Below are 24,085 nucleotides of genomic sequence, written 5' to 3'. Positions count from 1 at the left end.
CCACCACTCTCCTCTTTATTAGGAGATTATATTGATTTATATTAGGGAATTATTATACTGATTTATATTAGGAAATTATACTGCTTTATTCTTTATTTCCTGCCTAATATTCAGTCCTTTGTCTGGTTTTCAAAACCCTTTATAATTTGATAGTACTTTCCCATCTATTTTACTTCCTACATCTTTCCATCATGTCTTCTTCATGAGGCCATGCATATTCTTATTTTGGTATTTATGCCCATACTGTTAAATTTTTTTCATGTCTACCAATACAAAAATGTGTTGATAAATGCAAATAATAAGTAGTATTTAGACACTTATTTACTTCTTTACTCTGTATATTCATCCAGGCTCTGTGGTAGTTGCTAGGGTTATAGTGGTGGGCAAGACAATGAGGCCCTTACTCTAGGGGAGCTCTGAGTCAGCCTACAACTTTATTACTCAGGACCAGTAGCATTGGCTTCATCTGGCAGTTTATTAGAAATACAAAATCTTGGGGCACCTGGGTGGCTCAGTTGGTTAAGCGACTGCCTTCGGCTCGGGTCATGATCCTGGAGTCCCGGGATCGAGTCCCGCATCGGGCTCCCTGCTCGGCGGGGAGTCTGCTTCTCCCTCTGACCCTCCTCCCTCTCATGCTCTCTGTCTCTCATTCTCTCTCTCTCAAATAAATAAATAAAATCTTAAAAAAAAAAAAAGATACAAAATCTTATGCCCCACTCCAAACCTACTAAATTTGAATCTCATTTTAACAAAATCCCTCGATAATTTTTATGCACAAATTTCACAAGCAATGGCCTAGGGGATAGGTACTGAAAATGCAACTGTAATAACATGTAAAGACTGCTATGATGCTGAAGGACAGAGATAAGAGAGCTAGCACCATGTTCGATTATTTAAGCCACAACATTTTTTCCAGTAAATTAAGTAAGAAATAATGGTGTGTGTGTGTGTGTGTGTGTTTAGAGACCACATGTTATTGTCCTTGAGAACTTCCCATTCACCCAGCCCAGTCCTGAGTCCACTGTAAGTACTCTAACATATACTTTTGCCAACACTGATTGATTGAATTGTTTACAGAAGTATTCAAACAAATTTGAGGGTTTTAGAGGTTTCAGCAAATGATGGAATTGTTCAATTTTTGCCAGTACAGTTTCGATTTATTGAGTGTGGGGGTTTTATTTTGCTGCAACAAAAAGGAACGTTGTTTATCCTTTTTAAAGTCATAGCATTTCAGTATAGTTGCCTTAAACAAGGATAGAAAATTCACAAGATAAAATAAAACCAAATTTTGCACAGAACAGTTTTTGCTCTGTGGTTCAAGCCTATAGATGAGTTTGCTTTTTCTATGTCATTTTTATTTTTATCATGTGTCGAGAGCTTGGTGATACACGACTCAGTCAATACCCCTAGTTTAACTGCCCCAACACATCCATTACTTAGTAATACCCTTAGACTCAACTGGCACAAAACATGCTATCTGAAAAAAAATTTACATTTTTTACTTGTTCATCTCTCTTATGGCGTGCCAATGCAGTCTGCAGCTTTCTTCACACACTAAGTTGAGACTAAGTCAATAAAAGCAATGATGTTTTGAATGCACAACAAATTCCTTTTTGTTCCCCACTACCTTCTATCTCACTTGATACGGCATTTTTTTCTTTTAGGTTAATTTTAAATGAAAGAGAATTAATCCTTCTCTGACTTTTCTCTGATAGTTTCTAGAGTTTTACATGCTCCATGTTTGGATGCTAAAGGATGCTTTTTGTACTCACAAGCGTTCTGAGCTTTATCCATCACTTGTAGGTATTTTGACACTGCCCAGAAAATCACGGACAGTGTCTCAGCTATTGATTTGTTCTAGACCTTCAAGAAAAACCACAATCACTGATGTTCCGATGGAATCACAGTATCTCACAGTTAGAAAAATACTGCAGACATGATTTCATATGAGAATCTCTTCTATACTACCCCCTTGTCCCTAATGGAATAAGCCAGTCTTTGTTTTAGCATCCATGAACAGCCTTCTCCAGACATCTGGTTATTAGTTATCAAGGCATTATAAAGCTACAGTAATTAGATAGGGTGATGTAGGGCAAGATAAATAAGTACATCAACAGAACAGAATCAAGTGTCCAGAAACAGACCTATTTATATTTGTTGACCTGCTTTATGAGGAAGGGGCATGCAGTGGGGAAAATGGATGGCCTCAATAAATCATGATAGCTCAATAGGAAATCCATATGCCAAATAACAACAACAACAAACCTTGATCCTGTACTTTGCACATATCTATAGGACACACAAATCTAAATGTGAAAGGTAAAATTACATAAGAAATCATAGAAGAATATCTTCATGACTTTGAGGTAGACAAAAACTTCTTAAGCAACACACAAAGAGTACTAGTCATAAAGGAAAAACTTGTTAAGCTGGCTACATTATAACTACTTCTGTTCATCATACAACACCATCAAGATAGTGAAAAGACAAGCCACAGAACAGAAGATATTGATAATACAGGCATCTGATAATATGCATTAGCAGGGGTATATAAAGAACAACAACAATAAGAAACAACAAATAACCTAACAGAAAAGTGGGAAAAAATTTTCAAAGCTCTTCATAAAAGTGGCTATACAAATGGCTAATAAATACAAAAAAGCTACGAGTCATCAGACAAATGCAAATTAAAACCATAATGTGATATAACACCCACTTGCTAAAATGGTAGAAAAAGGTAGATGTGGAGCAACTAGAACACATCTATTGCTTATGAGGATGTAAATCTGTTTTCAGAAACAGTTTGGCAAAATCTGTAACAGGGAATTATAAATAATGTGGTCTGGGAATTCCTCTCCTACGTATATACCCAACAGAAATTCCATATGCTCATCAAAAGACTTGCACAAGAATATAGCAGTATTATTTATAATGGCCTCACACTGGGCACAACAGAAATGTTCATCTGCAAAGATAATAACACTTCTGGATTTATTTCTGGATAAATAAATTGCAGTGTATCCACATGATGAAATACTATACAAAAATGAGAATGAATGGACTGCAACTGTATGTGATGACATAAATGAATCTCAGAACATAATATTGAGCAAAAAGAGCCAGACACAAAAGAGTACATATTGTGTAGTTCTACTTATGAGGTTCAAAAACAGCTCAATTAGTAAAATTAGTCTATGGTGTCAGGAGTCAGGATAGTGATTACTTTTGTATGGGGAAGGGAGCAAAAAGAGGTCCCTGAGATTCTGGTAATATTCTATTTCTTAATTTTAGTTTTGATCATACAGGTGTTTTCACTTTATGAAAACTGAGCTATTATTTATGATTTGTGCACTGATTGTGTGTTTTACCTCAAAATAATTAAATAAATTGTGTGTCAAAGGGGGAAGAGATGAGGAAAACAGTTAACTCCAATTAAAAAGCTTCCTATGCTCAGCATATCAAATCAAATCTAAGAGGGAAAAGTCCATTGACTAAAAAAGAGGTTGAGGTTTGAAAAAAATAAATAATGAATCTTCTTTGTATTAGTATGAAATCCTCCTTTTCCCCTTTGAGTTTTGATGCCACAGATATGGTGAAATGTAAGAGCCACTGGCTTTGTAGGGAGGTCTGGTGGATTTGCTTCGGGTTTAATGATGTGTCTGCCATTTCTCCTTCTCCAGCCAGATCGGTAGATGAGGACTGACATTCTACCAACATCCATCTCTCCTTTTTGGGTCATCCATGGATGGCACTTGGGTCCCAAGATACACCTGAGCTTTTTAAGTTCTCTGTTCCTTATGTGTTAGTTGTATCTTCCCAGTTTGACTATAAAACATCATATAAGCAAAGATCTGGCATTTCTTATTTCCGTGTATTCTTCATGTACTAAGGAGAGAACTGATCACAAGGGCTCAGTAAACACTTTCCATTGTAGAATTAGATCATTCAGACTATGAAATCTGAAGTGTGAGAAGGAAAGTGACTTGTCCAGTGTCACCCAGCCACAATTATGTCTTCTGACTCCTGTCCTTGTCCAGCCAGGCTCCCTACATGGCTTTGCTGAGGAAAAATAAACCATGCCCCTTTTGTTCTGTTTGCCTTGGCTTTACTTCTCAGTACAGGGATGAAAAGGCACACCATCTTAATTTTGCTAACTCTGTTCTGCTTTGCTGATTCACTGAGCAAATATTGCCTAAATGTGGCGCCTTTGGCTGTGGGGAGCAGGAACGATATATATAATGTCAAAAAAGCAAAGGCAGTGAGCTGGCTCGTTTCAGTGTTCAGTTCTGCACAATGAGAACACACCAAGCTCTTGTGTTCCTCCTATCTCTTTTCATTTGCCTCTAGGGATTATGATGAAGTTCAGAGTCCTACATATCCTGAAAGGTGTTGAAATCTAAACATCAGCCACTTGAAAAATTGCTCATTGTTAGGGTCACTTGATTTATTTTCCACAAAAATGCTTCATCGAAGTCTGGACTACAAAATGGTTAACGTTAATTTAACCCACTTTGTGAACTCTCTCGACCTTGGTTTTTCTGAAATATAAAATGAGATGATTAGATAAGAGACTACTTGACATTTAAGGCTCTATTCTGTAGATTCATTAGGGATCTAATCTATAGATTCATTAACTTAAATAATTACTAGAATCTATTATGGACACAAAATATTAATAAGCACTGACTACACATTAATAAGCACTGACTATAAATGTCATATATGTGTATGTATCTCTACTCTGGGAGAGAGGCAGGGAGGGCAGTGGGAAGGGAGGGGGGAAGGAAAGAGGGAGAAGGGGAGAGAGGGAGGGGGAGAGAATGAATGAATAAATATATGACTTTTATTGATTGCATGTCAGGCACCATGCTAAGTACCATAAAAACTTATTTAATCTTTACAATGATTCCAAAAAGAATTATCTTCTCTTTATATATAAGGTATGACAGATTGTATTTTCCAAATATGGCCATAACAATCTGTCTTATTCCATGTGTTCCTCTTAACAATGTGATTTTGACACTTGTTCTACTGAAAGGTTCCTTCCCTTTTGATATGCCTAGACTTGTGACTATGGCAGAAGTCACACTATGTGACTTCTCAGGGTAGGTCATGAAAGGTGATACAGCTTCTGCCTGCCTTCTCTTTGGTCCCTTGTTCTTGGAACTGACTCTCACGCTGGGGAAGCCCGCACAGAGCATGGAGAGGGCACATGTGGGTGTTTGGGACAACAGCTTCAACTGCCAGCTCTGTGCATGAGTCTTCAGATGATTCTGTCCCCCGGCTGTCCAGTCATCCACAGCCTTTTAGTTCTCCCATCTGAGGCCCCAGACATCTTCAGGCAGGGATAAGCTATCCCACTATGCTGCTTTCCAAATTTCCTGACCCGTGGATTCCATGAGCATAATAACATGGCTGTAGTTTTATGCTACAGGTTTGGACTTGTTATGTTGCAATAGTAACAGAGACTCTGAGTTGCAAAGTTAGTTGTCCAGGGTCACACAGCAAATAAGTGTGCCAGGCAGAAATAAGCCCAGGTCTAACTCCTGAGCTCATGCTCTTAATTACTCTGTTGAAAAAGAGCTGCATATTTACAGGTCCTGCAAAACCAGTGTCTGTCACTCAGGGAAACAGAGAAAATCACTGTAATGCTGACCACGAAGAAACAAAATCAGACGCCCAGGAGATGAGGGAAGGGTTGCTGCCCAGGAGAGATGAGTTTTGCCACGGAGGCAGGCAGGAGCTCAGATCCAGTTCCTGTCCAGGCTTAAAGTGCGAAGTAACCCTGGGATGGGATGAGTGATGCTGTCCACATCCTCCAGCCATGACACTGTGCCTGGCAGCCTTCCTCCTTTTTCTGGGAGCAGTCTCTGGACTTTCCTCTGGCCAGTGCTGGGCCAGGAGGACAACCAGATAAGGAGATTCATGGCAGTGAGTCCCAGAAAGCTCTCACCACAGAATAAATGAGTGGTGGGAAGCCAGAGACAAAATGGAAAGGAAGTGATGTGATTAACACAAAAGGATGCAAAGAAAATTAGGACTTTTGAATCCCTGGTATATGCTAGGCAACCTGCATCAGTTTTTGTTTGTTTACGTATTCTTGTAAGAATCCTATGATATTGGCATTAATGGCCCTGTTTTTTAAATTTTTTTTAATTTTTAATTTTTTTATTTTTAAACTTTTTTTTTTTTTTTTTTTTGAGAGAGAGAGAATGAGAGACAGAGAGCATGAGAGGGAGGAGGGTCAGAGGGAGAAGCAGACTCCCTGCCGAGCAGGGAGCCTGATGCGGGACTCGATCCAGGGACTCCAGGATCATGACCTGAGCCGAAGGCAGTCGCTTAACCAACTGAGCCACCCAGGCGCCCGGCCCTGTTTTTTTTTAAAGGAGACTGAGGCTTGCTAGTTAAGTTACTGGCTCAAGTCTTACAGCTAGTAACTGGAAGACTAGGATTCAAACCCAGGTCTCTCTGATTAATGGTTATATGGTCTCAAAATACAGTTATTTCTTCTTCTTTGCTTGGGCTTCCCTCCATCCCCCAACTGCCTTACCTGGAGTTCCTTCTGTAAGTTTAGTTTTATCCTTTGGGACCAGCCCAAGTCTCTCATTTTTCACTAAGCCAGCCCAGATCATTTTAGTCCTCAGTGATCTTCTTTTTCTCTACCTATTGACTACAAATCCTGTGCTTGGGAATTATTCAAATACACATTCTGCTTTATTATCTACCTTTTTTTTCTTGTATATCTTGGTTCTTCTACTGACTTGCAAAGTCAGGTGTCTGAACTCATGTTTCTTGCTTCTTTGCATCTGCCATAATGCTTAGCATTGTGCCTAAGGCAAGGTTTAGACCCAAGATGGTGCTCAATTAAAACATTTGATTGATTAATGCTCCCTGGTGTCTACAGAAACATACACACACAGTAACCAGAAACAAAACAAAATAAACTCCCTCTCCATTCTCTCTCTCTCTCCCCCTTCCCAGAATGGATACCTACACAGAGACTAGGACATGAAAGAGAAGATGAATATCAGGTGGGTGCCTAGCCAGACTTCCACAGAAGGGAAGGCATCTTTCTGCCTGACAGCTCCTCTGTGCCACTCAGGAGATAAATAACCTGGCAGGAGCAGTGGTACGGACTCCCTGAATGCCCAGCCAGTATCCTCTGCATTCTAGAAATTAGACCTGGCTGACATCATTCCATCCATGGTAAACCAAAACTTAACACCAATCAGTAAAGATGCTCCATGTGGACCTGGGAATTTTGTACTGATGGCAACTGAAGAACTGACCCAACATTGCCCATTTTAGATTCTTGGTTTCTTAGGTGATGCTCTAATGGCTTTATAAAGGTTATAGGTCCCCCAAAGTCATAGTATTGAGTTTATCGTTAAACTTTGTGAGCTCTGAACCTTCAGCTAATAAGTACCTAGGGATGACCTTGACTGAAAGGTCCCATGGCTCAACACATGCCTGCTTCAGTGCCTTTGTTCATGGCACTCCCTGCCCCCTGCCCCCCCACCCCTAGATTTCTCTCTTCATTTTTCTTAGCTTTTGTAGAAGATCTTATCTCATCTATCAAGGCACAGTCCAATGCTTCCCGGAGGTCTCTTTTCACCACAGCCCACACTAATTTTTCCTTTCTCAGAAAAAAGTTGGCACCAAATCCACATGCCACAGAGTTTAGCCCTCAGTTACACATTCTCTTAGTTCCCTGTGTTCCAGAAAGGCAGCCTGGTGCAGTGAAAAAGATCCTGTAATTTGGGGCCAGTGGGACCACAACCCATTATTTCCCTGCCATGCAACCCTGAAGATCTTTACAAAGCAGCACAGGCATTCTTGTTTTTCTACCAAAACAGCTGCATTGGGTTTCACTGGATGATGAACCATCGCTTCTTTCAGCAGACTTCCACTGAGGGACAGTGGGCTACTAACAGATTTTTAAAACATCAGTGAAAGGGACATCCTTATACATACATCCTGTCACATTTGCACAACCATTTCTATAGGATAAATGTGTGGACCCTAGATGTTTCTCACCCCTACAATTTTAAGGCCATTTGTGATCTTTTTTGTCTCTTCTTCTCCCACTCCCATTCCTACCTAAGGAGCTATAGTTAAAGAATCCCATGCCCCCTCCAGCTTTTCGCTATGACTATGAAACCTACCCTATGCCATAGTCACTTCCTAGCTGAAGCCAAGAGGTTGGCCTCTCCTAAGTGGCACTAGTTGTATCTTTTCTTCTGTTTCACATCTTTCTTTCTCCAGCTGGCCACAATGAACTTCCTCTTGGTGGGGGCAGAGTGCATTCCTGGGTGCTTACCTTTCCTTCCTCAGGAGATGGCTTTTAAAGACAAAGAGACTGTAAAGAATAAAAACGGAATAAAAACCCAAGGCAAAAAAGGTCCATTAAAAAATCAGAGTGAGGGAGCCCTACAGACAAAAACGGGACCTTTTTTTTCATGAATTCTAACAATCCATGGAGAGCCTTAAGGGACACTCAGAAGATTTCTGGTTTTGGAAGGCTGCAGTGTGTCAAGGATAAATCATGGAATCAGACACACACAAATTATAATCGCAGCTCTGCTGGGTAACCATGGACAAGGGAGTTAATCACTCTGAGCCTCAGTTTTCTCATCTGTAGAGTGGTGCTGATATACCTGGGCAGAGGTTGTCATGATGATGAGTAATGTGATCTAACACCGGAGTGCCTGACACATAGCAGTTGCAATAAGTGAAAGCAATTATTACTACTGTTTTTGTGAGCCAAGAGAAAATTAGAGCATCCCTGAATAATGGGGTAACTGGCAACATTAGGATGATGGGGAGCTTTGTTTTCTGCGTCTATTTAACTTCCTTTTCTCCAGTTCTACCTGATTTTCCTCCAAATCCCTTCATGGACCAGGATTGAGTTTCCCCATGTGACACAGGTAGTTACTGACAGCTAGAAAATTTCTCCATTAGATTGCTTTCTCTCCATTGAATGAAAAATAGGACATGCGTAGAAAGTACATGTTAATTCAACAAGCATGTATTTGAATGTACAACACCTGGCGCCAGGTTTTGGATGAGCTGCAGAGATCAGTCTGCCAGTCTGTGTCTTGGTGAGGAACAGCCAGGGTACTCTAGTACAGGGCTGCAGGTGAAGGATGCCCTCAGAGATGCGCATTGACAGTGGTAACAGCAACAGCAGTGTCAACAGCTCTTACTATCTGTGGGTCAGCCCTGTGCAGAGGAAGAGCTTTCCAGGCACCATGTCATTTAATACACTTTCAGTAGGTCGTCTTCTTATCATCCTCATTTTCCAGAAGAAATTGAGGTGCAGAGAAGCTATCTTCCCACACTTGCACAGCTGCTAGGATTCAATTGCAGCAACCCTATCCCAGGCTTCAGGCATAACCATTACTGTGAAGCACAGATTCAGAAGAGTAATTGGGGTTGGGAAGCCTGTATTTGCAAAGGGGGAAGAGCTGAGCAGGAAAGATGGAAGCAGTCACTCCAACCAGAGGGGATGACAAGGGCATGGATAAACAAAATGAAGCACAACTTGGTTTGGCTACAGCCTTGGCTGAACCTGAGAATCAGAGGGAGACACACCTTAGATGGGGGTCTGGAGACTTGGTAGGTACCATCTTGCTGCCATTTTGAAGATGGAGAAGCGAGACAGAGGAAGTGACTCACCCAGTGGGCTAATAGTAGACTGAGACTAAACTTATTTCTAAGCTCCTTTACCACATCCTCCAGTCATGTGGGCCTGCCCCCTGTGACAGCAGCTCCTCCCATTGCCTCCCTTGGGTAGGACTCCATTCTGCTTCCAGCAGGTACTGGGCTTCCTTATTTTAAGGCCTTCTTAAGCCATCAGAGACACACCATGAGTATCATCACCTAGGTTTGTCATTTCTGTGTTAGTGTGCCTGATACCATTGATCTTCTGCTTGATACCTTGGGCTTAATTTGCCTATTATCTTCCTTGAACATCGCTAGGGCAAAAGTATTCATTTGCACAGATGGATAGTGTGCCTAACTCATATTCAAAACCATCACTGGAGTATGAGCATACAATCCCCATCAACTTGATTAATAATGCTTTCATGTTTTCCCTACGTAGAATTCTGTACTTCTTTCCAGATGAACAATTGGGTCTTCTGATCCAAGATGCTGTATTTCCAGAGAAATTTTAAAAAGAAACTTTCTTTTCTCTCCAGGAGAAATGGTTCTCTCCAGGAAAGGAGAGGTTCTCTCCAGGAAAATGTAGAACCTAGGAAGATATAGTCATGGGCAGGCTTTTTTAGTTATAGAGACATAGGGATCATCTTTCTTCTAGTGCAGCACCCATCCATGGCCTAGATTTTCTAAGTCATGTGAAAGATGAGAAAAACATAGTGATCACATTTTGGAACACATACTTGGGACCAAAAACGAAGGCAGGAGGGGGAAAATTCCTTTAAAAAGTACATAAATATAATATTCCAAGTATGGTCTACATTAATTAAAGGTACAGTGGTACATTATACTCCTTGCTGTTCTTCCAGGGGTCTCCAACTGGTAGCCCACAAGCTGAATCTTGGCATGTTGCCGTTTCCTCTGCATAGAGTTCCCAGGTCAATGTCTGTCCAGAACTGAGTGGGGGCTGCCTTCTTTGGCTGACATATGCATGTCTCCATTCACCACAGCCCCCAGCTGACGCCCATTCTTGTGTTACTGAGCTTACACGAATTACCTCTGTGACTCCTGGCTAAGTCCCTCCCCTCCTTGTATGCCAGAACCTTCACCTATCAAATTGGGATGGGGGTGTTGATTACATTTTACAGGTGTTTTGCTTATTGCTTGCCTCCTCTCACTAGAAGGTAAGCTCTTAGGAGGGCAGGGAATTTTTTGTCTGCTTTGTTCAGTGATATGTCCTATAGTACTTTGAACCGTATCTGTTGCATAGTAGGCACTAAATAAACATTTGATGAGTGAATAAATGGCTCTAAACATCCTTTTCAGTGAAACACTTTCTAAACATTTGCCTACGGTGATTTTTGAAAGAAAAAAAACAAGCTCTCCTTCAGTTAAGCTGCTCAAACCTTGGACTTTCAGAGCACTCTAGAGAGGGAGAGCATCATTTGACTTCCCTCTTCCTGGTGGCCAGAATTGCTGGCTGAGATGCAGAAAATGATGCTTTTCATTTGCATATCCAGTGAAACTTTTATCCTCCTGTCACTGCATTCATTTTAATACTTCCATGTGGCTTCTGGAGCTTCTGAAACTTCTACTCTTATGCTTCTCAATGATCTGTGAAACTGCTGGGCATTGGAGCCTGGCTCTGGGTCTTGCCATCAGGTAGCAGAGGATTAAAGTTGAAAAGGAAGGCAATGAGCTGAAGTCCCAGGGATGGTGCCAATCCTGGATAGTCCCTACACAGATCACACCTGACACATTTGCAAAAGCCCCAATGGTGAGGGACAGATGATTTTGATGCAGGTGGTCCCCGTAGAAACCCCTATACCTAGTCTTAAGCAACAAAGCATCTGTCCTACACTTCTTGCATCATGATTGTCTACACATCCTTGTGATATTGTTCCTTGAAGCAATGAATCTGTGTCCTAAATGAGGTTTATGTTTTCTAAAGGTGAAATATTTTATGATTTCAGGTAGCTTCTATCAACCTCCCCGAATTTCTACTCTCAGCATCCCTTCTTTCCTCCCGCAGCACTTAAATGACACAAGATGAGCAAGAGGAGGAGGTTTGCATGACTGTCTCTGGGAGAGGAGGTGAGAGAACAGGAGGTGGATGGGGTGGATTTCTCATCACCTCTCAGTGTCATTGCATACTGGTTGCTATGGAACTTTTGTGTGAATGCAAAGGTCAGACTGTCGTTGGTTATCAGTTTGAGATCTGCTCATTGGTTATCCTGTTCCCATGGTGAATCAGTTGCTTGGCCTGACAAGTAGATTAGCTGGTGGGGTGGGGGAGGTGTGTGGTATAGGGTTCTTGGAGATCTCTAAAGTGTCATCACTCCTCCACTCAAGACTTCTCACTGAGACTAATTATCTTCACTAGGTGGAGATAATTATCATATATTCTGATACATTTTAAGATCAGGAATAAAAGAGTTTTGAAAGCTGCAGTCATAATTTCCCATTTTCCTCTATTCCCCTAGGACCTCCCGAACTCCTCTTGTTCTACTTACTAAGGTCATCTGAACCCAGAAAAGTACTGACCCCATGGATGAGCCAATGAGGAAGTGGGGGCTGTGGGAATTAAGAGGTGAAGAGGCTCACTCTTAGCTCACTTGCAGACAGTGGGAGCCTCGGGTTGACACTGCATGGTTTGACACTGCATGGTAGGCAGCATTGGACTGCGCATCAACAGGCCACAGGGATTGTCTCGATCACCTCAGAGGAAATCGCTTTGCCCTCTTGGGCCTTGGTTTCCTCATGCGTAACATGAGATGGATAAACCAGATCATCTTAATGATCCCAACCCAAAGCTAAAGGTCTCTGGAACTTTGGTTCCATGTTTTCCAAATGCTCCCTACCTCTTGGATCCATCATGGACTCTTCCCTCCCATTACTCTCATATATCCAGTCCATCAGCACATGCTATCAGTTCTAATTTCAAAGTAGCCCACAAATCCATTTTCATGACCATTATAATTTCCATCACTATAATTTCCCCTAGATGGCCATGAGATCTTCTTGCTTGGTTTCTCTGCTTCCATTCTTGACTATTCGCTGCCCAATTCATTTTCCTCATAGCTCCCCAGATTGGTATTTTAGCATGTAAATCAACCCTTCCCTTGCTTAAAACTCTCCAATGTCTTCCCATTATATTTAAAGTAAAACTCTAAATCTATACTATGGTATGGGGCCTCACATAATCTGGACTCTGCCTGTTTCTCTGATGTTGTCTCAAACCCGTTCTCATTCACTGCAAGCCATATACACTGCTCACCCCTTCCATCCTTGAAAGCAGCCAAGCTCTTTTGCATCTGAGAGGCTTTGCACACGGCTATTCTGTCTCTCAGCTCTGTGCAAGCCCACCTCTTTCTTACCTATCAGCTCCTCATTGAAACTGTCTCAGAACTCCTTAAGTCAATCCCCTGTAATTCAACTTCCCTTATTATCTATTGCTACAGCAGGGTCATTTTATTTGTAGTGCATCACAATTGCCTGTTTAATGTCTGTCTTACAGCACTATACTCAGCAGCTCCTTGAAGCAAATACTCCTAGCCCCCATGCTCCTCATTGATATATCTTCATATTTTCAGCACCCTGCACCATGCCCTGCGTATCGTGGACAATTAGCAATATCTGTTGAATAAGTGAATGAAACTAGCTACAAATAGGGGGAAAGGGTGCAGAAAAGAAAGTTGAAGGAACTAAAAATACCTTTTGCCTGTGATAGTTTTGTTCCTCTTTTAGTTTATCTCTTCTCAAAATGTTCCTCTCTATGGGAAAAGGAATCTAAATATCTATTAAAAATAGGTCATCAGATGCAAGAAGCAGGTCTATGAAATCAATTCACGGATGGCATTTTAATCTCACCATTAGCCTAATGCAAAAAATTGAAATCTGTGATCATAGCTAAACTGAATTTTAACTTTGGAATGTTAAATAGCTTACACAAACCCAATTTCTCATATAAGTATTTTAAGGAGAGTTGGGAAGAGTCTTTAAAGCATTTCAGGAGCATTTACTGGCCTATGTCATTGAATATGTTAATCACAGATTATTTATCCACGGTGTTAAGTGCAGAAAACATTGGCTTGAGCCACTGTGGCCAGTGCTGCTGGCTGATTCCTCCACAGCCATCCCCACCCCTTCCCCTCTAGAGGCTAGCTAAGTTCTTGCCTTACTGGCCTTCCTTGCCACTATAAGTGATCATGGGCCACTGTTTCTGACTAAAGAGAGAGAAGCAGCCATCAGCTGCTGTGGCGCAGAGTATTCTGTTAAGCTTTTTTTTTTTTGAGCCAAAGAGCTAGAAATGGCAACCCTTCTTCCCCTTCTTGCTGCTTGAAACATGCACACGATATCTGGGTGTAGCCATCCTGTGAATATGAGCAAATGCCAAGACAATCCCAAAACAGCAGATCCTGGTTTCATTGAACCATGAGCCGCTGTCTGCTTCCATGCTTCTTATAATGTAAGAAAGACAACTCTTCGTCTGTTCATATTCTTGTGGTCAGATTATTGTGTTAATTGCAGGGAAGCACATTTAGCTACATTTTGTTGGCTTTGATTAATAGACCTTAACATGAACTTTGAAGAGATGAAGAGATAAAGCTACTCGTGTGTGAGTGTAAATACATGTAATTCAGATGGAATCTAGTTTCTGAAAATCTAAATTAGTGAGGATTTATGCTATATTCTTTAAGTAAACAGCAAGAACAACTAACTGAAGCTCATTTGGAAGGATATTTGATGTATGCAAGCTCTTTAAAGCTCTTCCCACCATAACCCAGATTATCTGACACAGTGTTCTGCATGTCAGAGGCCCATGAACCTTGGCATGAAGTTGAGTGGAAGCTCAATATATAAAATCAATAAAATAACAAAAAATGGCATCTGTTTTATAGTGCTTCCTGGATATTATATTCTGGGTTCTATATGTATCATTCTATTTTAAACCTCACAACAATACTTGCGGTGGGAACTATTCCATTCTACCAGTGAAAAAACAGGCGGAGAGTGGAGGTATTCTATCAAAGATTGGGAGGAAGGAGGCTGGGTTGGATCCTGTTCAGTCTCCTCTTCACCTCAGTGTTGGTTCCTAAGATACTCTAGTGGAACCCTCAGAAGGCGTGGAGGCAAAGTTTGAACATCCTTCTGCAGTCAGAGGTCACAAACTCAAATACCCTCCCAGGGGCCAGCTGAGTAACACAGGAATGAAGGTGGTTAGCTGGGGGCGTCGGTGCCGAGGGGGATGACGGATCAGCTGAGGAGGGCAGCTGCCATGCGGCTGTGCACAGCCATGACCAAATTCTGTGCAGATCAAATAAAAACAGGCCTGGCAGGGGATTCGGCTCTTGTGGGCCACTGACTTGAGACCTTGGGAGGAAGGTGGGGAGTATGAAAACATACCCTGAGGTCAGACCACACACGGGTGAACCATTAGGAGGTGAGATGCCCATGGAGGAAAGAAATAATGGAGAACAACAACCCCTGGGTCTTTTTAGACACGTGCATATTGTGATGGCCCTACATTATACTGACGAGCTGAGAGTCATCCCTTCCCACTGTTTATCTACTGGCCTGATTTATTTTTAAGCAAGTCCTTCCCCTGCTTGGTTCTATCTACTCTTCACCATGTGTTTGCCAGTATTGGCCAAGCATCCAGTCTCACACCTCCTCTCCCACGCACCCCACCCCCCAACTGTCTTCTTATTTAAAGAAAAACAAGATTATAATGGTGAACAATGAGACTACCTAAATTATACAGCAGCCAAAATGAGTCCTGAGGGAAGCTCCTCAGGGAGAATTTTATTCCATTACTACTTAGGAATATTGGTTGTCATTGACTCTCAAATGCAAATCAGACAGGTGGTAAAGATGCCTCCAGCACAGGTCCACGGGGGCTTAATATTTATGCAATTTGCCCCCAGAGGGTGACAGTGTGTGCAAATCTATTCATGACAGCCACGTTGTAAGTCATGACACCCTGTGTGCTTTAGGAACTTGGTAGTCTGCAAGGGACTGCCTAGTGGAAAAGGAGTTCATAGACAGTGAACAACCATAAAAAGAAAAGGAAATATAGTCAGTGCTTGTGTATGAGGTAAATTGGAGGGGATCTGTGGCATGAACATTCTAGAATGAAGTTGAAAGAGCACTACACACAAAGACAGGAGGTCAATAAATGTGGGAACTGGTCCAGATTGGTAGATTTCAAGTTTTTTTCATGTCCCCTACTTTCCATCCTGCCTTCTTTTTTTTCTTAGCTTCAGAATCACTTTTTTTTTTTCAAAAGAAATAGTATTCACTATCATATAAAACAGACAAAAATGGAACAACTCTGGTTCTGTGGGGGGGAGGGGTTGCAACCTCACTGATTTGGGCACCCAAGTTCTCTCAATGCAGTATCTGAGGCACCTCTGAGAAACCCCAGTTTTAAAACACAAGAAACAAATTTATATCACCACTGGAACTAGATTATTTCTGAGGTCTGTCTCAGAACTAAGAAAAAGAGAACCTTTTCTCTTAAAATTGAGGAAACCGAGGTCTAGTAGGGCCAGGTGGCCTGCTCAGGGCCATACAGAGCACACTACAGCCAGTGCTGGGACCCACTCATAGTTCAGTGCTCCTTCCATCACTTAGAAGTAGTATAGGATGGTGGTCCGAATCTCAACTCACCTAGCTACTAGCCCGATAACCTTGGCAAGACTCAAATTCATGTGGTTCCTCATTTATGAAAGAAGATGCAACGAGGGTCCCACCTTATGCTTCTGTGAGGATTCAGTAAGATAATGCATGTATGGGACTCAAAACCTTGCTTCCCATCTGATAGGTGTTCACTAAATGTTAGTTGTACCATACTGTCCCTCGCCCCTTCTCTGAACCTTTCAGCTACAGAACATCAGACTTGTGATTATGCCTGTTCATCCTGACAGAGCACATCAACCAGATAGCGGACAGAGCTGGCTCAGACACAGGAGGCATCCAGATAATCGACAGCATACACTGGACAGTTGACTGTAAAGCATAATTGAAAAGCTAAATACAGTAAAGTCTGGAAATAATTCCTATCCCTTAACTTTCCAGTGTTTGCTTTTTTTTCCCCAAGAAAATTATAGCATTGAGCAAAGGGGTTGAGAAGAGCTGACTGACCTGGGAGAAATGTCACATCCTTGTTGCATGAATGCTCCCAGGGAGAACCACAGACTGTTGAATATCCCAAACTCATTGGACTGGTCACTGGTTGTCTGGTCCCGCCCTTCCTCAAACTCTTCACTGTGCCATTCATAGGGGCTGAAGCGGCTGACCAGGAAAAGGACGACACTCACTCCAATGTAGGCAAAGACAATGCACATCCAAATCTCATAAGCCAAAGGATCGAGGAAGGAGAAGACCCCAGGTTTGGACTTCTGTGGCTTTTTTATCATGATGGAGATCCCCAAACTCATAAATGGCTTGGAGAAATCTATCACCTCTTCCCGGACCAAGGTGATAGTTAAAGGAGCTACGGCCACATCGGCTCTCTGCAAAAAAAAAAAAAAAAAAAGAAGAAGAAGAAGAAGAAAAAAAAATGCAGTTGAGCTCAGCAGCTCTGTATTCTCTTGTTTCTCTCTCCACTGAATATTCTTTTGCATCTTAAAGGATGTGAGAGTTGAAAAGAACCTTAGAAGTCTAATCCCTCCTACTCTCTATAAGGTATTTCTGACAAATGAATGATCAGCTCACTATCTTACAGGAGGGATGATCCCATTGTTTGACAGCTCTAACTGTGAAGGCATCTTCTTCACATTACTGGAGGGGGATGTTGTGATATCTGTTGCTTCTGCCTGCCCGGCTGCCATACCTCCTTCCACTGCTGGAAAATCACTCCGGCCCCACTCCTAGTCCTTTTAGTTCAAATGGGGCTGATCACCTGGTTATGTGGTGAAGCACATGACCTGGGTTTGGCTATCAGTACTTCATTTCCCTGGTCAGAATGATTCATTCAAAAATGGCATAGGACCGGGGTGCCTGGGTGGCTTAGTGGGTTAAGCAGCTGCCTTTGTTTGGCTCAGGTCATGATCTCAGGGTCCTGGGATGGAGCCCCAGGGAGTCTGCTTCTCCCTCTCCCTCCACCCCTCCCCCTGCTCATGAATGCTCTCTCTCTCACTTGCTCTCAAATAAATAAATAGATAAGTAAATAAAACCTTTAAAAAAAATGGCATAGGACCCAAGTCGGTTTAATGAGCATTAGCCCTGAGAGTCAGAATGAGAGATACAGAAACTGGTCCATAATATAATTTGGGCCGTGCTAAATTCAGGGCTTACCCTGGACTCCTAGGAAAATGGGTTAATATATTCTGTTTGTCCCCAGGAACATAAACCAAGCTTTCTGTTTGCCTAAGCCAGTTTGGATTGGGTTTCTTTTACCTGCAACCAAGGTATCCCTGGCTAATAAGGTGATAAAGGCAAATTTAACTTAATAAACACTTATTGGACACTTATTATGTGCAAGCCCTAGGCTGGAAGCTGTAGGTGAGCTATGGTCCCTACACTTAGGGTATTACAAATTAGTAGGAGAGGTTGGTATACATATCCCCCCTCCCCCACCCCAGCCTCCCACACACAACTTCTCAGTCTACAAGGTAGGCTGGATATGTGCTACCCAAGAGATACAGAATGATACAGAAGAACGACCAGAGAGACATTAATTTTGGCTGAGGAGATTAGGGGCTGCATCATAAAAGAGGTGACATATACAATTGGCATTGAAGGAGGGGTAGGATCTTGTTGCTCTGGCAATAGTACACATTCCAGAAGGAGGGAACCATGTGAGTGAAAGCCTTGCAGAGAGGAGGAAAAGGTGCGTCACAAGTATTTTTCAAGAAGACTCCTAAGAAACATAGTTAATTCACTTTTTAAAAATTCAAATCCAGCATGTAGATAAACATGAAAAGGTTGGAAGAAATGCTCATCCTTGGACATCTAGCATGTGGAATCACCAGCCTTGCTCTTTGGTCTTCCCTCCCTCTCTCTATTATTACACAATAAAAGTCCACTGTTCTGTTGGCCTGAGATCAAGAGATCCTAGAAACCCAAGAAGTTTCCATGGACAGGAGCCACAACACTCATTCTGGAAATGAGAGACACGTCTGTGCAAGTCTGTTCCAGGAGGCTTTCTCTCATGATGCTGCACTGCAGTGCAGATGTGAAGCTGGTGACAGATGCTGTGCAGATGAGGGCCCCGCTTAGCTGCTGGCTGGTGTTGCATAGACAAGATTTCCTCCGGTTACTTTCATTGGCTGGGGTTTGTGAGAGGGTGCTTTAGGTGGAATCAAAAGCCTGGCTTCAGAATGACTTAAATTCTCACCTAGAAAAAGAAACTTTCCATAAAGCAATGTAGAATCAGGTGTGAATTTGATAGTAATTCTGTTCTTTTCCCTAATAACCATTGCATAAATCTTGATATATATATATTCCGCCCCCAAACACTTACAAGCTAGTGCAAGGGAGAAGATACCTACTCTTTCTTCTGTAACCTAACATCGAAAGAAAGATAGAAAAGGAAGGGAGGAGAAAAGTCATGGAAATACTTAGAGGTACTACCACAAGTTATCCAAAAGGGAAATGAATGAAGACCAGCTTTGAAAGTGGTAACAAGAATTGAATGGATTTGTTTGATGCCTCCTGACGTGAGTTAACAAAAGGAATTGCAGACTGGAAAAATCCTAGCAGCACATCATCTTAGTGCTTAGTTCATTCAGCGATTCCAGGATTTGTTTCATGGAACATGATTTCTGGAAGGATGTTAATAAGCACAACATGAAAATAAACATTGGAAAACATGAATTTAAACAGGTTACTTTGGGGCAAGACTTCTCAGAACCTTTAAAAGATCACTGTGTGCTGAGAATTTCCAAGAGACGTAAGTAGATGCAGTACTTCTAAAATTATCTGGCCATGGATCCTGAGCATCAAAAGAGACCCACGTGTGTAGGATACACACAGTGGGAGATGCTACATTCCGTGACCTTACTTTATAGAGAAAAAACTCAGGTCCAGAGAGCGAAGGTGGTTTGTGCAAAACTGCAGTGTTTTAGCTGGTTTGACATTGACTGAGAGGTCTGGAGAGTTGTTTCAAACACCTGAGGTTGTTCCTGGAGCTCTGCAGGATTGGTGAAAGGCTGAGCTCACTGGGAAAGCATACCCGCTGCTCTGCTCTATGACTTGCTGACCACGTGGCCTGAAGTGAGACCGTTGTCTTTTGGGATATCAAATTCCTCATTAAAAAAAAAAGAGGCATGATAACTTTTGCTTTACCTATTTGATAGGATTGTTTTGTGAGGATCAAAAGAATTCAAATATGTGAGACTACTGTGAAGTATAAGCGTTTCACAGAAACTCAAAATTATTTACTTAAACTGAGTTCTTAGGACAGTGGCTCTCCAAGTTGAGCATATATCACAATCACCTGGGGGATTTTAAAAACACAGGTGGCCGAGTTTCTGGATCTGAGAGTGATACCTGAGAGTTTGCATTTCTAATAAGTTCCCCAGTGATGCTAATGCTCCTGGTCCAGACATCACACTTTGAGAACCACTGACCTAGGAGCGCCCCAGACAAAATATGTGATGTCTGGAAATAATCCTGGGGACCGAGTAAACAGTTTTGATGCTGTAGGTAAAAGCAACATGCGACGAAAACCATAAGGGATCATAAGGACGGAGATTGACTCTGAGCCAGGCACTGTAGAGGTAAACTCCCCACCCCAGCCCTAGGATAAGGCATTCACTTTCTCTGTTTTTCAGGAGTTGAGTGACCTGTAGGAGTCGTGTAGCCAGTAGGCAGAGTTGGAACTCAAATCTAGGTGTCTGTCTGCAAAACTCACTCTATTTCTGCTTCACCGAGACAGAGGACAGGCAGAGAAGTCACCCGTGAATCGAGCCCAAAGCCATACCCATGCAAGAAACAGAAACTCCATTGCAGTGTGTGAATCTGCATCTGAGAATGCAGACACTATTGCTATTCTCATTCCCAGTTAATAGTGGCCTTACAGTCTAGTGCTCGGATGGTATGATTTCTATCGAGGCAGTAGGACCCAGCGTGCAGCTGAAAGCAAGGCTACATGTCACAACTCTGCTTTTACTAGCTGTCCTTGGCCAAATGACCCACCCCCCACTGGGGCTCTGTGTCCTTATCTATAAAATGTGGAAAAGTAATTATATATATCTTATGGGGTTGTTAGGAGTATGTGAAATAATGTGGGTAAAGCATTTCGCATGGCACCTGGCACATACTACCCATAGTAAGACTACTACTACAATTTTTGAGAAGAACAAGAGGGAGCAAAAGGAAGATGAGAAACCTCGACTGGCTTAGCTATTTAAAAGGCACAGAAATAATAATTAGAGGCCTCCGAATGAGTTTTGTCCAACCTTCTAGTTGTTTGTGGCTGATAGATGCTTCCTTAATCTCCTCTATTCTTCCTCAGGGAGACAGAAAAAGAAAGCCAGACCAAAAATCAAGGATGAGTACTGAATTGAGCCCATCACGGAGTCTTCAGAATATAGTTTATACTGCGCAGAAAGGTAGGGCCAATGGAGGGGAGAGGATGGATGGGGAAGGACGGGCCCTGGGGCATCAAAGGTAACTCTGGTTTCTTATGGATGAGTCAGTGACCCATCACTGACTGTTGGCTACTGGGGAGCTTGACATCAGGAGGATCGTACCATTGTTATGCCTGGATCACAGGCCTTTTGCTAAGGGAACTGCGTTCCATGGGATGAGGGTGAAGATGAATGCTGGTGGAGGTTCCCATGGAAACCAGCCTCCAGATGCAGCGTTACCCATCTAGGTCTCTGTCATCAGTGGAGCTTCCCAAGGTGAGAGAGTAGAGGGAGGAGAAAGGGTAGAAGCCCATCGCCCTCCTCAACTCATTAACCATCTTACCAGGTCATCTCAAAAGCCACTTTTCCTGTGGAAGATTTTCCTTATCCCACCTCTCCTTTGAATTCCCTTTGTGTGGCTCTCAAGGCCATCATGACTCCTATTGTCCTGACATGGGATGATGAGATTTAACCTAAATGGTTGCTTCATCCTGACTGGAAACTCAACATCAACCTGGGACTCAGCATATGCTTCTGTTCAGAGACCCAGCTTGCAGCCTTCAATTTCTGCACAATTTCCTGCAAGTGGTGGCTGACTTATGTTGCCTTTTGTTGTTTCTCTGCTCAAGTATCTTCATCATATCCCAGTGCCCACTGAATCAATCCACTCTTCCCCATGTCATTTCTTACTCAAACGTAGCCCTGACTACTCAGTCTGAGCTCTCTGCACAAGCAACCAGTGTTTTCTCACTCTTTCTTATTTCCATCATGAGAAACTCCTGGGCTGCCCTTCTCTCTATTTGAACATGGCCACTTTTCAGGTTCCATATCCCTCTTGAGGGCTAGGCAAACACATGTTAGCCTCTTGCCTGATCCTTGAACTATGCTATCTTTTACTATTCTCTCTCATTGTATTTTCTATCCTATAAAATGTTAAGATCCTTGGGGACAGGGATCAGATCTTTTACTTCTTGGTGATTCCTTACATACTTAAAGCAATTCAGGCATTCAGTGGCTTCTCAAAACTGCTTCAACTTATTGAAGATTTTATAGCAATTGTGCATGGTGTTATTTCAAGTGTAGTGAGTGATATAAAGACAGAGAGATCTACTCCTATTACACAGATAACTATTATACAAGGTGGGGTTAGCCATAATAGAAGAAGAAACTAAATCCTACAGGGGAAGGCAAGAGCACTTACAAAGGAGAGTTTATACCTAATATGGGGGGAAGGAAATGACACCTTGGAAAAAGCAATATTTGATACAGATTTTGGAGGAGGGACAGGTCTTTGGGGGTGCTGAATAGAAGTAAACACTCTACAGAACAGAATGACTTTGGGTAGTTTGGCAAAAGTGGAAGGTACAAGAGAGGGAGTATTGGAGTGAGTGACTAGAAAGTTGGGTTGGATCCAGGATGCATCTGACCCCAGTGAAGAAATTTACATGGCGGGGCCATAAATGACTTTGAGCAGGGAAGTGGCAACTTAGCAGTCTGCCTTGGGAAAACTGGATCTGAAGCTCAGGGGTCACCTGTGTTAGATGATCATCAACCGAAGTCACAAGAGTGAGCTGAGTTTGGCTGAGCAAGCTGGGACCAGGAACCTTGAGCAGAGAATGTCTTAAGATAATGGATTTTGAACACCTCATCTTTTTGGCAGCAACAATACTAAGTTAAGGGGTCCAACAGTATCTGTGGGCAGGGCCAGCCAACCACCAAATGACTTTCTGTCAAATCCTGTCTCTGCCCTCTAATTCCCCGCCCTGTGGAGAACTTACTCCATAGACCAGCTCTCCCACCATGCCGTTCCAAGCCTTGGTGTCAGGGTCACGGGCTCCATATTTTCCATCGCTGACAATCTCAAGACGGTAGGAGTAGCCCACATGCTTGGCAATCTCTGCTGCCAGCTCTACACAGTAGCCCTCGTAGCGGTCATTGCCCTCAAACTGGTTGGCATTCTTCTTGAGCATCACATAAGGATCTTCCTGGTGGAGAAATGGGGGGAGAGAGAACGTGGGTTGTGGTTCCACTCAGAGGTAAGGAGGACTTTGGCCTGGCGGAGGAGGATTTCACCAACATTGGTTAACTTTGGAGAAGTCACTCTAAGTCCCTAAATCTATGTCCTGCATTTCTGCTCCCTCGATTATAAGACTTCTTGGGTTAAGGAAGCAAACTCTTAAAATAAGAATATTTCATCACTGAGATGTAGGGCTCAGCTTTTTAAATTATGTTCTAGGTGCTCTTGTACTTTTTGGAGGTACCTCTAGGGGCACTATGCTGGGAAAGTAGACCCTGAACAGTCTCCAGCTTTCTCGTGGTCAGTCACTGAGAATGGGCAGCAGCTCCACTTAAAGTGGATATAAAGCACCTAGAGTTATGGGCTTAAGGAAACTTTCTTTGAAAATGGCTTCTACTGAGGGAATGTAAAGTCTGAGAACCACCATAATTCAGTCTCACCATTATGTTTTATATATGGGGAAACTGTGGCTCAAAGGAAGGAGTAAGTGACTTACCCAAGGATACAAAGTGAAATCATGGCAAAGCCAGACTGAAAACAGCATCTCTGACTTCTTCCTTTTTCCACTCCCTCTTTCTACCTATGGGACGGTTTTGGCAAGAAGAGTGACCACGTTTTCCTCCTGGGGAAAACCTCTGTGCTGGTTTCGCTTGCATCCCAGATAACCTCGATGAAGGACTGAGTACTCACTAGGATTGTAGTGACGATGTATGTCCTATTCTGGACACTTGAATTGTCCCCCCCAGCTTGAGCATCAGTGGCTGCAGGGACAAACTTATCATCTTCATTCCAGTAACCAATCTGTTAAGGAGAGGAAGGTGGTGACATC

General features: G+C 42.5%; 1 protein-coding gene across 4 annotated transcripts in view; it reads right to left on the bottom strand.

Moving 5' to 3' along the window:
- The window catches only part of GRIA1 (glutamate ionotropic receptor AMPA type subunit 1), a 296,932-nt gene that overhangs the window by 68,454 nt on the left and 204,393 nt on the right, over positions 1–24,085 (bottom strand). For all 4 annotated transcript variants that reach the window (XM_035012648.1, XM_035012639.1, XM_035012657.1 and 1 more), the window contains 3 exons: positions 23,947–24,057; positions 23,018–23,224; positions 16,807–17,177 (listed from right to left, as the gene is read on the bottom strand). In XM_035012648.1, the coding sequence (XP_034868539.1) occupies positions 16,807–17,177; positions 23,018–23,224; positions 23,947–24,057 (689 nt within the window). The remainder of the gene's footprint in view (positions 1–16,806; positions 17,178–23,017; positions 23,225–23,946; positions 24,058–24,085) is intronic.

This window comes from Mirounga leonina, unplaced genomic scaffold (assembly GCF_011800145.1).
Source record: "Mirounga leonina isolate KUSES-001 unplaced genomic scaffold, KU_Mleo_1.0 Mir_104, whole genome shotgun sequence".
Lineage (NCBI taxonomy): Eukaryota > Metazoa > Chordata > Mammalia > Carnivora > Phocidae > Mirounga > Mirounga leonina.
This window is presented reverse-complemented; position numbering and strand designations above follow the sequence as displayed.